The 14,673-nt window shown below is 46.2% G+C and overlaps 4 protein-coding genes across 4 annotated transcripts; 2 read left to right on the forward strand and 2 right to left on the reverse strand.

The window, feature by feature from the left end:
- Positions 1 to 4,135: 4,135 nt before the first annotated feature.
- F4822DRAFT_435569 (uncharacterized protein) lies at positions 4,136 to 6,222 on the forward strand (the record flags this gene model as incomplete). The annotated part of the gene is made up of 3 exons (XM_051462214.1): positions 4,136 to 4,708; positions 4,764 to 5,052; positions 5,105 to 6,222. 3 exons carry the CDS (start codon positions 4,136 to 4,138, stop codon positions 6,220 to 6,222), a joined length of 1,980 nt encoding a protein of 659 aa, XP_051318935.1.
- A 1,054-nt stretch (positions 6,223 to 7,276) lies between these two features.
- Positions 7,277 to 9,548, forward strand: F4822DRAFT_2109 (FMN-dependent 2-nitropropane dioxygenase). The gene is made up of 5 exons (XM_051453855.1): positions 7,277 to 7,873; positions 8,022 to 8,611; positions 8,706 to 8,791; positions 8,844 to 9,020; positions 9,094 to 9,548. The coding sequence occupies exons 1-5, from the start codon at positions 7,720 to 7,722 to the stop codon at positions 9,200 to 9,202; spliced, it is 1,116 nt and encodes a 371-aa protein (XP_051318936.1). The 5' UTR covers positions 7,277 to 7,719; the 3' UTR covers positions 9,203 to 9,548.
- Positions 9,549 to 9,757: 209 nt separating this feature from the next.
- F4822DRAFT_2289 (uncharacterized protein) lies at positions 9,758 to 11,432 on the reverse strand. The gene is made up of 4 exons (XM_051454101.1): positions 11,377 to 11,432; positions 11,284 to 11,318; positions 10,539 to 11,134; positions 9,758 to 10,424 (listed from the first exon to the last, which is right to left on the reverse strand). Exons 3-4 carry the CDS (start codon positions 10,756 to 10,758, stop codon positions 9,904 to 9,906), a joined length of 741 nt encoding a protein of 246 aa, XP_051318937.1. The 5' UTR covers positions 10,759 to 11,134; positions 11,284 to 11,318; positions 11,377 to 11,432; the 3' UTR covers positions 9,758 to 9,903.
- Positions 11,433 to 13,157: 1,725 nt separating this feature from the next.
- Positions 13,158 to 14,114, reverse strand: F4822DRAFT_2253 (uncharacterized protein). The gene is made up of 2 exons (XM_051454065.1): positions 13,960 to 14,114; positions 13,158 to 13,842 (listed from the first exon to the last, which is right to left on the reverse strand). The coding sequence occupies exon 2, from the start codon at positions 13,830 to 13,832 to the stop codon at positions 13,410 to 13,412; it is 423 nt and encodes a 140-aa protein (XP_051318938.1). The 5' UTR covers positions 13,833 to 13,842; positions 13,960 to 14,114; the 3' UTR covers positions 13,158 to 13,409.
- Between the last annotated feature and the right edge of the window lie 559 nt (positions 14,115 to 14,673).

Genomic DNA, 14,673 nt, shown 5'->3' on the forward strand with positions numbered 1-14,673 from the left:
GTAACATGATTGACGATATCATCCCACGAAGTAACTTTCTTCTTGGGGGTCAACATGACTCTTTGAGTTTAGCATTAATAGATGTGGCATTTGAATTGCACATGCCCATACCTACTAGGTACCTAGGTAATGGTGGCGGCGGCGTTATCATAACCGGTTGTAGTACGTACAGCAGTATATTATAATATCTATCCATTTTTTTGAGTATTTTACTATCGGAATTGAGAACCGGCATCATTTCGATATTCTTCGGACCTTGGTACTCTCGGTGCTTACCCACCTGACAGTAAAACACAAATAACCCTGGTACGGTTTAATATAAAGCCTCCTCAGGCAACTGACTAGGCTCCTCTGCGGCCAATGCGCCGTGTCGCGGCTTGAATCTTGATTGATGATCGATCTCGAACAGTCTAGTGTGTTGTTTGAAAGGGGGCTATTACATATGTATCTACACCATAGCGTATTTTGGGCTGTACTATAGACGCGGCATCACCTAGCGTACTGCGTAACCTTCTCGTAATGTAATCTACTGCCTAGCTATATCGCTTACGTTACGCATTTACACGGCCGCACGGCAAACTCAGGTAACAGATGGCATTAAATGTTACCTACACCGTACGACTAACATGTAACCGTGTAAGACTGACTGTATCATGGATATGGACATAGTAATACTCCGGCATGTCTTCTAATCATACATCCATGAATAACACCCTTGAAGGATGACAGGGAAAGAGAACACGGGATATTGCAATGTAATGTGTCTGTCTTGTGCCTCTGCCGTGGACTGGGCAGTACGTAGGTTGTTTCAATACGATCTTCATGTAGCATGTAGCATGTAGTAACGAAGGAAATGTAAGAGGATAGAATTCCGTCGGCGTCTCGACGGAGGTATGATGTATCATTATAGGTACTAAGTTACATAGCTCGCATAGTTCTACGCTAGTGTGGCGTACCTAGGTAGAATATCCTGAATGGGTATAAGCGAGAAATTGATTGGATACGAACGAAAGAGTTTAAAAAAAGGGTGTGGAGATAAGAGTTCAGAAGCGTGTCGCAAGCGGGGAGCCACTTTCCACTTCCCAATTCCAGTTCCATTTGCATTAACTAGGTACATATAATATGAATGTACACCTAAGTAAGTACGTACAGCATTTAAATATACGTATATACATATATCCGCAGTAGCAAATGGTCCGCCCGCTTCCTACTGCCACTGCCATTTAGGCCTTTGTTGCCCTTGCCAATCTCAATTAATTCCTCCGCCCACCCCCTCCCCTCTTTCCCTCTTTTCCTCCCCCTCAGCCCCCCCTTTATTGTGCGCTCCGAATTCATCCCTGATACATTGGATACATTGTTTGAATCTTCTGGATTTAGTGAAGTAAGGTTCCGTTTCGGTCATCCTTCTACTTTGGCCTTCCATGTCGCATGTTCCGCCTTCTCTCCAACCAAAGCAAACCGAGAGCAATTAAATTTCTAAAGTTCTAAAAAAGAAATTCATTATTGCTTATATTTTAGGAGGGGGTTTTATAGCGAATTGAGTTTAGATCGTCTCCAACGCATTGTGAAGTATTTTTGCCGCGCACATTCATTACACCTTTTATTCCAATCTCGTATCTAAGTTCATGCTATATATTTAGGTACAAAGATTTATACCCATGCGGCCGTAGGTGGCTAAGTACCTTTGCAAGCTACCTGGCTGATAGACAACTACGCCATAATTATGCGTCAGTGAGGTGCTATTGATAAAATTATTGTACTGGGGCTACGGGCTACTAACAACTAAGAGCTCAGACCAATATCGCCGTAAGGAAAGACGCTAAGACCTGTAGTCACCATTGAATGTACGTAGGTACGTGTATCTAATATGAATTCATTCCAAGTGGGCATTTAATCCGAAATCCACTCTCACCGTCACACTAAATAATAATAATAATCCATCCTAAGACCGAAGTTTATGACGCATTCAAAGCCCATAGAATACAGTATAATTTGGTATAAGAAATTGAATAAACATACTATAATAAGATGCACCAACCCACCGGATAGGGATAGTACGGACTTACCGTATGAATACAAAGATACTTGAATACTGATCTAATGTATTGTCTGTACATAGCAGGTGGAGACGGTAAAGGTCGGAACAAGGAGGGGCTTGCTGCTGACTTTTTTTACTGCTTTTTTTTTTTTTTTTTTCTTTTCCTTCCTTTCCCTGTGGTTGTGAAGCCAATCATCATAATATACTACTCTTATACATACACCCTTGCCAAGTTTTCGTTAGACAAGCCTTCCTAGGATGAAAAAAAATACATCATTTATCCATAATAAACTAAGCTAAATGTGAAGTACTCTTTCCAGCTACGCAAGGAAATTACTCTTTTAAAACACCCCCCTGTTAAGAACCCAGTCGTGACTACCTGGACCTACTTAGGCAAGTGTGCTAGGCTTGCTAGACGCCTGTTGCTGTGGTTGTTGCTGCTGCTTCGCTCCTGCTTGACACGATACACACCCAGACCACACGATGAACGTACCTACCTTACACACCCCCTCGTCGGTCAAGTTCAAAGCCTTGTTCCAAAACTTTTAACCCACTCCAATTAACCCACGATCCACCTTTTTTCTCTCTCTTTCTTTACTATACACAACACTACACCATCCACTACGCACCCAGGCACCCAGGCACCACACCACATATACACACACACTTACAACATTCAATCCAATACGTAACGCACGAACCCACGCCTCTAACCTCTGCTACTACATACAATGTATCCCTCTCACACTACCACCTAATAAGCCCTTGGCCCTTGAATTATTTTTTCGAGCCGTATCCACGGCCCCACGGCCCAATGGTTGCTGCTCCACGGTCCAACTTATCCACTCTCTAATCCACGGTCAGCTTGACCAGTCACGGATAGTCAAGGTAATCAAGGTAGTCAGGGTGGACAGGGTAGTCAAGGTACCATAGTTATGGGCTTGGTCAATGGCATGCGCCAATCAACGGAGCCATGAGCAACCACACAATCCAGCCAATCCAGCCCAGTCTCAATCCGGCTACCTGCTACCTTGTTACCACGCTGCTACTGCGACAGTACCTGAGGTAATCACTGCATCCTCCAGCATCGTCGTGTAAGTCGGTTGTACATACATACATAACGTACATACAAACAAGAAACCCTTCCTTCCTTCACCTTACCTCAGTCATTCATTCATACGTACTTACTTACATACATACATACCTATTTACATTCATTCATCCCATAATAATATCTAATCCATACCCTGCTTCTGCCCTGTCCCGTGCCTGGAACATTCGTGACTCTGCTATTTGTTCTGTATATTACTTATTACTTTCATGATACCCCCAAGTTTCAATTGAATCCTGTTCATGGGTCCCGCCCAACACTAGGAGAACCCTGCCGCACCTGTGTGAATATAGGGAAAGAAGTAAAGAAGGGAAAGAGGAAGAAGAAAAAGGCTCCAGTCGACGCACACACATACACACATACACACCCACCTACGCAAGACAATTCGGGAAAGGAGGCATACAGAGTCACCTTGGTAACCTAATAAGTTGCCCGTCTTCCTTGTACAACCGCGGTACTGCAGCAGCAGCAACAGCCAACGTTTGATCTATTTGGATTATATCGAGTCTGTTTTCCCTGCCTGCGACCTACCTTCCTACTGTCACTCTACCTACCTACCTTTACCGTCGACTATCAACCTATCCACATCTCATCCGTAGCAATCCACACCTACCAGCTGGGTTTTCTGGAATCAGGAACGAACAAACTTCCTCCGACGTTTGCCTTCTTCCTTCCCACGACCTCCATCCCATTCGACATGGCTCATCAGAGATGACCCATCACCTAATCATATATTGACCTGTAGCAACATCATCTCTGTCCGGACGAACCTGAAAGCTCGACCATCGTGGTGGAATAAAGCGAACATCAAAAAGTGAATGGAATACGGTAGTCAGGAACCCGTTGCCTCACCAAGCCTTTCCAGATACGCCTCCACAACGCCACGGTGACCTTCACAACCTTCACCAACGACCCATACAAACAATTTCTTTGTTAATTAACTTCCTCTCCTCTTCCTGAAGACGTCAAAATCGAATTGATCCCACATGTCTTCAGCCGTTGCGCCCTCGACCTTTCGCCCATACCTCCCTTCTCCAACCCATACTGCCGCATACCCACTACGGCATACACTGGGTCCCGACAAGCAACAAGACTACCTGTTAGCTCGACAAACCTCCCTGTATAGGGGTGGTCTGCGAACGCCTCCCGCCGAAAACATGAACGCTACATACCACCACCCCGTGTTGTCTAACACGTATAACAGCCATGTTGCCCTAGCGAGACAGCCACATGCTATGGTCCAGACAGGCCGGACGGGAGGATCACTATGCGACATCGTTATGAATCAATTCCATACGACTCATCCGCCTCAACAGCTTCAGCATTCACAATATCAGCAGCCACATCCTAATACTGCTCAGGTGATAACTTCTCAACCGCAAGCACATCCTTCCTCAAAACCATCGACCCAACCCACGACACCTGCATCTACAGGCCCACTCAGCGCGCGTTGCGAAGGTACGGTTTCGAAGAAAGACTCGACCATGGTAACGCACAACCTGCAACTTCCATCATGTATTAGCCTTAACGGGGGAAACCTGGACGATTTTGCGGCGCTGGTGAGTCTTGACTTGTACTCCCCAATCGTATACATGGTAGCTAATATTTTCCTAGATGACTTGTTTCTTTTGGTTTGAGACCATGGATACGATTGTTGCCGCTGAACACATTAAAGACCGTTCACCATCTGATCCGATACCTCCGCTCTCCCAATACACACAACCCTGCCCCGCCTACAAGCAGTGGGTAAATAAGATTCTATCCACGACCCAGGTGACGCAAAATGTAATCCTATTAGCTCTGCTATTCGTATACCGGTTGAAGAAGGTAAATCCAAAAGTGAATGGGAGCCCGGGAAGCGAGTATCGACTCTTGACTGTAGCCCTCATGCTAGGCAACAAATGTAAGTTTTCCGATGTCAGCTAGGAATTGTCGGTTTCTAACAAGAATAATAGTCTTGGACGATAACACGTACACGAACCACACGTGGGCCGAAGTCTCGTCTATTTCTGTGAAAGAAATTCATATCATGGAAGTGGAATTTCTCAGCAACATGCGATACGGACTGTTGACATCGAAAGAAGAATGGGAAGATTGGTTGAACAAGTTGTCATGTTTTCATGAATATTGCGAGCGGGCGGTGATCGAAGAGAGACGCCGTAACGCCGCACCTATCATGCAGATGAATGTACCATCGCCGACACACCACGCAAGATATACTTCGCCATTGCCTTCCCCGACCAACATCTTGCCATCAACCGGACAAGGCGCGCCGTTGTCGCTTGCGGCCGCTTATTCGCCTAACTCAGCGGTCAATGCTCACAGCTGGAACAGTTACCACCCTACACCATCAGTTTCTCCTCTCGCCGTTAAACCGAGCTTAGGCCACGCTATGGTGCGAAAGAGAAGTCTAGAAGGCGGGGATGCGGTCGAACCCGCCACCAAGAAAACCCTTCGCCAACCCACTCTTACGAGAATGCAACCGAATCGGTCAGCTCATTCGGGTGCTGAGCCAGTACGTCTGCCCGTGCCACATCTTACGCTCGACACTAGCCAGGCTACTCTCCCGCCCACGTATCCACCAACTTCGGCATGTCCCCCTCAACAGGCAGTGTCGTTGCCTCCTCTCGGGCATGGTATGAGAGCAATGTCAACGGTTTATCCAACTGCTACGACTAGTTGGGCACCGCAGGGTCCTGTGCTTGCTACATGTGGACCACAAACACCGTCCTATGTGCTGCCGCCAAACTACGGCACACCAATCAAACGACAAAGCCCCACTAGTCTGACACCATTTGGTTCATCGCCATTGGCCGAGGCGTATGGTGTGCATACGCCTATTTCAAACTCACCGCTTGTATATCTACAACAACGAGCTAGTCCTTACAAGCCGGTTCGCCGAGTGAACCATCTTCTAAACCCCCCTCCATCTATGCCGCTTTCCCAGTATCATTTGGGTTCGAACCAAATGCATTATCAACCACTTGGTCGACGAAATGATCTCCGTTCTGGTATTGTTCCGGAATTTCTCCCTGCTTACGCCAGCCATCAACCTCAAAATCATCCTTATTGATTTGTCCACTCGTGTTTCAGTTTGGCATTTTCGGGGTCAGCACAGCTACTGCATATTTTCCTAGATTCTTGTACTTATCATCCTACTTGCATTGGCACCGGCGTTAGATGGTTCATGGCATACAGTCGATATGAATTCGACACCTCACGGATAAGGACTCCGTTCCTGATTTATTTTTCTTGTTCCCACAACAACTGGCATCATACAACAGGCGTTCGGTAATTTAAGGCGAAGGAGTTTCGCAAAACGCGAGCACATGCTAGAGGGCCAGATTTATGGCATATTTTGTAACTGTATTCGGGATTAAGATTTGAAAACAGGCCTAAGAAGGTAGTTTACAAACCGGATTGTGGAGGAATTAGAAGCTATTTAGATGGCTTCAGGTGATCTAGTCCCAAGACGAGATATCACCTAATTCCAGGAGGGCAGCTTTTCTGTAGTTGGTATTCTTATTCATGTAGATAGAACGATTACCAAAATGGTGTCAAGCTGAAAATACAAAAGTGCCCCTGAGATACATTTTCTGTCTTTTGCATCCATTCTCACGAGATTGACTTATCATAAAATATTTTATATGATGTCACTTGAACCCCGAATCTCCGATTTTCTTTTTCATGCGGGGAAAATGGTGGGGTAATTCTCCAACAAGAAACAATCAATGCATTTTTTTCTATTGGCTAATTTGTTCAGCTAACGGAAATACTGTTCTCCCGTATCGTCAGGACAACACAGATCAAATAGTACGTACCTAAGAAGCAGTTGAGCCTGGGTACCTAGTTACACATGTACTTATCACATAACATCGTCATCATGTATCTGTTCATTCCCTATGCCTAAGCGCTACCTGTATCCCTAGCAATGTCCACGCCTAGCTAGAAATGGAGGATTTGAGTAAACAAGTATGTTTGACACTTAGGTAACTCCTTACATAACCGTACTTTTACGTGCATACAACACCATTGTATATAACCGACTTCCCCTTATATCCGAATGGATGGGCGGGGAAGAGGGATTCGACTAACTACATACTGTAGCGTATCCAGTTAGCATTTCCGAGGAGTTGCTCTTTTCACAGCATTGAACCAATTTGTCAATGGTTTCTTAGATATATTATTGAATTAGGGATTTGGCTGCCGTCAAATGCTACGCTGCCCCGCAAATACATGCCTTTGGGCATGTCTGAATTAGACATTTTACGTACTGAGCGAAAAGCTATTGCCGAGAAATTCAACATGTATAAGTAAAATTCCAAATTCCCTTACAATAAACTTTCGGGTTCGCTACGTAGCCCTCAAATCAACGGCCAAGGGGATGATGGAATGGATTCCCTAGACCTTGGTGTCCCACATATCCCGGTTTTGTCTGTATTAGTCACAAAGGAATCGCCCATCAGTAACTATAAGAAAGTACCGACACATTATAAAGAACTCTACCCTAATTGCGTGGATTAGTTCAAGTAAATCTCTCTTATACATATAGACTCACCTGTGAACCTAGATGAATATAGTCCGCCGTACATTAACGACTATGGCTAGCTCACGGATGAAGTCGTGGTTCCCAACCACATCCTACCCACCTATTATCCTTGCGCCAATGGCCGGCGTGACGAACCCGAAGCTCGCTTCTGAGGTTACTAAGGCCGGAGGTTTAGGTACGTCTAAACCCCCACCAATGTAGTTCAGGTTCTCGCCAGAAGTCCTAAATGATCCATCTTATCTATAACTCATCGTCATCGTCATCGTCTTCGCCCTAGTTCAACCGAGCTCTCTTTAGCTAGGTATGCTGACGTGCAAGCATAGGATTCATACAGGGTGGTAAAGATTTCGAACCGGAGTCTAAAGGCGTCGAAGACCTAGAGAACCAGCTCGCACAAGCGCGCAAATATCTCGGCCTGGGCGCTCCCGCCAACGATGACGCTAGCACCCTACCTATCGGCGTAGGTGCCCTAACACTTGCGCCGTCGACGAAGCATTTTGGCGAGACGGCTGTGCCTATCCTGAGGCGTCATAGACCTGCTGCTGTATGGCTCTTCGCTCCACCACCCGAAGTCCCGGATACTATCCCGTCTGTCGTCAAGGCTCTAAAATCGGGATCTGGTTCCGGAGCTTGGGTGCCGAAGGTCGTGGTCCAAGTCGGGACGGTTGATGCCGCAAGGGAAGCAGCTAAAGGCGGTGCTGATATCATCGTCGCTCAGGGCGTTGATGCTGGTGGTCACCAATGGAAGCAAGGTTCTGGTGTTATCAGCTTGGTGCCTGAGATCTCAGATCTAGTGCACAATGAATTCCCCGATAGGGATATCGCGGTATGGGCCGCCGGTGGCATTGCAGATGGGAGAGGTGTGGCTGCGGCGTTAGCTTTGGGGGCTGAGGGAGTTGTTCTTGGTACGAGGGTGAGTAGGCTTGTCACTTGACTTTAAGTTACTAAGTTAGCCACTAGGCTATTGTAACTCACAGTATTTTTGCTAACGTCGAGGATTCATGAAGTACATCGTGGCTTCTGAGTCGGACGCAGATGCGCTCAAGAAAAAGGCGATTATCAGCACATCAGATGGGGGAAAGACTACAATAAAGTAAGTCAGATCCTAGGCTCTGTACTGAACAGAGACTCATGCTGAGTGCTAGGTCGCAATTCCATGATAGCATCCAGGGTACTACGTTCTGGCCCGGGATCTATGACGGTCGCGCCATTATCACTGAGTCTTATCAGGACCACGAGAATGGCGTACCGTTAGATGAGAACGTGAAGAAGTTCAAAGCCGCTAAGGAGAGCGGGGATGCTTCTAGGATAGTAACTTGGTCGTGAGTAGCCCCTTTATCCGATTTTACCCCATATAGCTTGCCTCCGAAGGTCATTGCTAACTGTTGCTCTTAGCGGGACGGGCGTCGGTCTGATTAAGGAAGAGCTCCCGGCTGCGGAGATCACGAAGAAGGTGAGGGAAGACGCGCTAAAGGTCATCACGGGCTTTAAGTCTTTAATTTAGATAGCTCAAGATTCGAAGAGGAGCGAGGTAAGTGTTCATACCTGCCTGGACAGTGTTTGGATTTGGATTACGCGTCGGCTTTCGACATTAAACCGAGACCTCATATCCGCTGGTGTAACACAAACTGGAAATATATGCGGGATGTGCGCCACTCGTCTTGAGGGAAAGACGAGTTTGGAATTTATATAGGCAAATGCTGCGAGATAAACTCGACAAAATGTAAGAGGGTCTATTCTGTGAATCAGTGCTATCGTACCGTGAGTTGCAAATTTACATAGTAAGCTTCAAATCAAAATATAAACCAAACACATTTAAAAATACCGTCAAGGAGAGTATGATATCCCCTCAAATCTATCTGTGCCCTGGGATTATTCAGCCACCGACCCAAAATGCAAAGATCACCGCGTATGGCTGGCTGGGAACTCCGAAACTCCGAGACAGAGTGTGCAGTTGTCTAGCTGAACCAAATTTAAGCATAGGCACTTCCTTAAAGAGCAAGCCAGGGTGCTCAGATCAACTTCGATTGGCCAAAATTTTGAGCTTAAGCCTCTTAAGGCATAATGTGCCACTGTTATTATAGAAAGTAATCATTTCGAAGCATATTATTCACATTTCGTCAAGGCACATCATTAACATCGATATCATTTACTAACGCTCGCTATGACTATTCAAATATCAAATGGGGTATTAGGCATAGTTATTTACAATAAAACCGCACATGCTAAGCTCATCAACGCAATCATTACGGCCATACCGCTAACCAAGCTTCTCGTGGCAGCACTGTCATCGTCGTCGTTTGTAGCCTGGTTGGCAACGTCAGAATACGGAGGGCTTGACTGAATGCCGTTTCCAGTATCAGTCCCTACGAAGTACTCGGTACCATCGTAGGTCTGCACTCCAGCATCCTTGCTACTCTGGAATTCGTCCAGCCATTTTAAACCGCAAACCCGCGCTGTCTTTCCCTCAAGGTTATCATCGTCGTCGCAATCCGATAATGTACCCTCCCAACACCGCATCATGGGCATGAAAGCCACGTACCCGGAATCACCGACACCAAAACTCGTGATTCCAGCTGTGTGGTTCATGACGATAGTCAAATTGAAATTTGTGGTAGCTGATGCCTTATCGCTTATCATTTCTTGTACTAACTCGAAAATATCTTCGCGATCGTCATCATCGCTGATTGTGACGTTTCGGATTTGAGGGTGCGCTACCAACCCCGCTAAAGGTGTGTTAGCTGGAATTTATTCCGTTTATCTCTAAGATGTGGTCATAGCATCGTGGCCCTCGCGTTCAAGATGCACACTGGGTGATAAATAATGGGACTATCACGTACCTCCGTAAGGTTGATATTCGCACACCGTCTTGTTTCCACTAACTTGTGTCGCAGTGTCCGCCGTACAGTTGATGTATGATGATATTGTGAAGTCATTGTTATAGTACTCAGTTTGGCCAGACGCATCAGTACCGTTCAGAAAAGTAAATTTATCGCAGTCCGCCGCTGCGAGAGGCAGCAGCAGTGACGCGACAGAGAAAACGGGGGCCCAGTTCTTCATCTTTTCGTGTTATTGAGATATTATATGACTGATGAAATTAGAGAATAAGACTCGTTGAATTAGAGATGCCAACATAGTCGATGATGATATATCATTGAGGTACAAGACGATTAAAATAATGAAGACCTCGAAAAGCGGCACAGCAATGTTGAGCCACCTGAAAATTAGGCCAAGAGTTTCGAAATGCTGTTGGTACAAAAGGACAATGACCACGAGGCATATTAGGCGGATCCTGGCCTGATTCGACGCTTGGCTTCAGCTACGCCGCCGTTGACTTTCATCCGGAGCGGGTATCTCAAGGGTATCTCAGCCTTCGCCTTTCCATGCTTCTCCATTAATAGATCGCATCCCAGTATAGGGGCATTGACGTCACCGCCTATTTCCAAAGTTACATTAGTTAAGCTTTCTATGCCAATTAAGAGATTTGGCATTGATGCTCAATTTAAACCTAGCATATAGCGTTGAAGACATCAAAAATGGTGATTCCTCCGAACAAATAGTGGTAAAACATCATGCGCCCCATACCTTGGTAGTTACCTAAAGCCGACCAGTTTTAGAGGCTATCGTTAAATTAGGAGTGATGATCTGGAAGCAACGTTAGTTGGGAAGCTGACTCACTCATCAACATCGTATCAGTAACCATATAATTATATCAATAATCATATCAGTAATTCGATACCTAACCCCTGAAGTATACTTAAACCAACGGTATTTGAAGAGTCAGCTTGGCATGGCATATTTGTCTAGAAATCTTACTTTATTCGCACTGCCGCAGACGTTCCTACATTACAATGCAGTTAGCAAAATAGCCCGAATAACTAAAGTTGTATTATCAATCAATGAATATGATCTTTCAAAGATGCCTATATTGTTTATGACTTTGCAAGGTGAAATGCCCTGTAATTATATGAATACTTCCATACTTAGAGAAACCGATGACCCGGGCCGCTCCTTATATTTGACGAGCCTTCCGAAAAAGTAACAGAATCGGATCCGAACCCCGACCGGAGGCCACGTTAATATAAGCTTATTTCTGACCCATTAAAGCCGTATGAAGATGGTCCCGCCTTCCCTTGTTGTCATTTCATATTACGAACGTGTGTTAAGTCCTACTTATGTAGGCTTACAGCGGAGTAGTGAAGGCTTAGGCGGAACCATATCGGTTGGTTCAAGGTTGAATTGCGCCATGATTGTTGGTTGGGTATTCCAAATTCCCCGAGAGGGCCTCACTTACATATAATCATATATTTAGTCGGGATTTCATTTCTTTTGACCCATCATAAGTTCCGATGCGCTATTAGAGACTCGGTTTCTGGCGGCTCAGATGCATGTCTACCTTCAAGAGAGTACCTAGGTAATAAAAGCATACCATGATGTTAATATGGAAGACGCTTCGGTGCTTCGCCGCAAAGTCTTAGGTCTCTATGGTCGATATCTAGGCCACGTCGCCTTCACCTCTTCATTGTTCCTACCTATATACAATAGGGGTTAGGAAGAAATCTTTAGCCAATCCAAACTGGGACACATCAGAATGGGACTTAGCTGTGTATGTTCACGATGTAACACAACTTGATCGTATTTGCGGGTTACTACTATGAAAACGTATATTGGCAACAGCGTTGTTCATCTCGAGCCAAGTGTCTACCTAGGTAGACTCATAGTCCGTAAAAGGGAATATCCAAACATATCACGGTCACGTCAGGCAGGTAAATATTGCCCGGCTTTCATATGCGCATCTGACGGTGTGGAGATTATTGGCGCGAGCAAAGTCGCCACCAGTAGGAACACACCATCTTTCCTATTTCAACTCAGGGAAATCCATGTGATAGGAGCGCACAGAGAGATCTACCAAATACTGACATCGCTTATTCGGAATCGGCACATATAGACGAGCTGGCAACCTGGTTGTAGGATCGTATCAATAACGACCCACCCGTACCTGATGCATAGAAGAATCTGTTGTACGACAGAACGGGTCGTGGCAGGAAGCCATCATAACTGACAGAAGGGAGCATTGATAGCTGGCTAGGTAGTGTTACAATTGGTTGCGCATAGCGATCTCGCGCGACTGAGGGGCTGAGTTGGCATAAGATAAAAATGTTGGCCAGGAGCCTGATACAATTGAGGATGGTTGCACAGGTAAGCATTTCCGTTGGGCACCAACGCTAGAAGGTCGATCAACGAGCGTGGGGGAAATGAGGCGTTCCAGAATCCTTGGTCAAGCGGCTAACACTCACCTAGCATCTAAATGTTCGGGCCGGTTTCCATATGGAAACTTCATCGTAAGAATGATTATGTAGAAATTTTTCATCAGAATGATATCGTGAACAATCGTCACTCATTATGCCAATCCCATCCCCAAACTCCACCCATGCCTCGTACAAACCTTACCCTCGCATCTTACAAACACAATAAACTTGATCCAAAACACCATTGTTCGTAATACAAGACTAGAAGCCACCAATTCTGTTGTTGGCCACTGTGTAAGCCGGTCTGTAAATGCGCGACAAGCTTCCAATGGATTGAGATGCCCTCTTCATGCTGCTTTCCCACTATCCCTTGGAGGACATTGGCATCCAATCTCAACGAATTTTCCGAACCACATACTCCGTAATTAATATCCAGGATTGGAATGGGCGTCAATTATTATGTCATGCAGCTGGGGGATCGCCGCCGGCGCCCGCGGTACCTTCAGAATTCTTGGTGCTTCTCGATGCAGATGACTTGCGGTGGCGATGCCTCTTTTTCGTAAACCGAATTGACCTCCCGTAGAAATATAAAAACACCCCGGCGCCAATTAAGAAAACTGCTAGAAGTACGCCGACAACGACGCCAATCGTAGTGTTTATGTCGGCTCCCGATCGCTTCCCTAGCCTTGACGTGGGGTCAAGTGTAGCCGAGAAGAGGCTGAGGCTATCGGTAAAAAGCCTCCGTACCAAAAGTGGGATGGATTCGATCGATAAAAGGGAATTGTGACATCTGATAAAGTCGTGTGCGCATGTCAGACCGTCCCTTAATGTTGTGGTTGAAGCCAAGGGGTTAGGATCGTGATGATTCGTTTGGGGTATATACATCGTGGACGATCTGTGTACCGATGGGGCGGGAGATTATGAATAAATTTGTCGAAACAAAGGGCGCCATGAGGCGCAGTGAACGTAGAGAAGCGAAATGAAGCGAGACGGTGCCGAAGGGGAATCCTACCTAAGAAGGAAGAGGTTGGGCGAGGAGAGCGATTTTAATCTCGAGAAGTACTCCAACTCCCTCTAGCAGGGTCGCAATGTGTAACTAGCGATCATTGCGTGAATGTGTCTCGCGTGGACCGGCGACCACTCACTCTCGAGACCTACATTAGACGTACAGCCGAACATAGTGACGACGATAGCGGGGTCGCTGATGAGGGTTGACCGGATCGCTATTCGTCTGCCGCTGTTCGGCAGCGACTAACGATGGAAAACTTGGGGACGCAATACCTACGGCACGGACGGGGAATTTGTGATAGGATCGGTGCATACATACTCAAGTTACACGACGATCTTATTTGCCTGCAGGCTCCTTGAGTTGGCAGACTGTAGGTTCCCGTGTGTAGATGCTGATCCAGCGCGTAGAGACACTACCCTAGAGGCAGGAAGCAGGATCTGACTGTATGCAGAGCCCAAAACCGTGCAGGCACCCATTGCGAAGCCTTGCCCTCTATTGCCAATTAGACTTGTCCGACCGGCTCGAATGAGAAGAACCGAACACCGGACAAGAGAGCCTGCATGTAATAGTAGGACGAATATCCACCGGGTAAAAGGTGCAATGTCCACCGACTGCGGCAGGACTGCAGGAATGATTTCACAGTACGTCCACGACATGGAAGATACTGAAACAGGTCCAAACAGAAAAAGCAAAAGGTCAAGAACGGAATCTCGGGAT

The sequence above is a fragment of the Hypoxylon trugodes genome (assembly GCF_022578975.1).
Source record: "Hypoxylon trugodes strain CBS 135444 unplaced genomic scaffold F4822scaffold_1, whole genome shotgun sequence".
NCBI lineage: Eukaryota > Fungi > Ascomycota > Sordariomycetes > Xylariales > Hypoxylaceae > Hypoxylon > Hypoxylon trugodes.

Bases quoted from the DNA above. Each gene is read 5' to 3' on its own strand.
- F4822DRAFT_2109 (XM_051453855.1), top strand. From the start codon at position 7,720: ATGAATATAGTCCGCCGTACATTAACGACTATGGCTAGCTCACGGATG. The intron at 7,874-8,021 runs GTACGTCTAAAC...GTGCAAGCATAG, and splicing joins TACTAAGGCCGGAGGTTTAG to GATTCATACAGGGTGGTAAA. The intron at 8,792-8,843 runs GTAAGTCAGATC...GCTGAGTGCTAG, and splicing joins GGGGGAAAGACTACAATAAA to GTCGCAATTCCATGATAGCA.
- F4822DRAFT_2289 (XM_051454101.1), bottom strand. From the start codon at position 10,758: ATGAAGAACTGGGCCCCCGTTTTCTCTGTCGCGTCACTGCTGCTGCCT. The intron at 10,425-10,538 runs GTACGTGATAGT...ACACACCTTTAG, and splicing joins CGAATATCAACCTTACGGAG to CGGGGTTGGTAGCGCACCCT.
- F4822DRAFT_2253 (XM_051454065.1), bottom strand. From the start codon at position 13,832: ATGTATATACCCCAAACGAATCATCACGATCCTAACCCCTTGGCTTCA.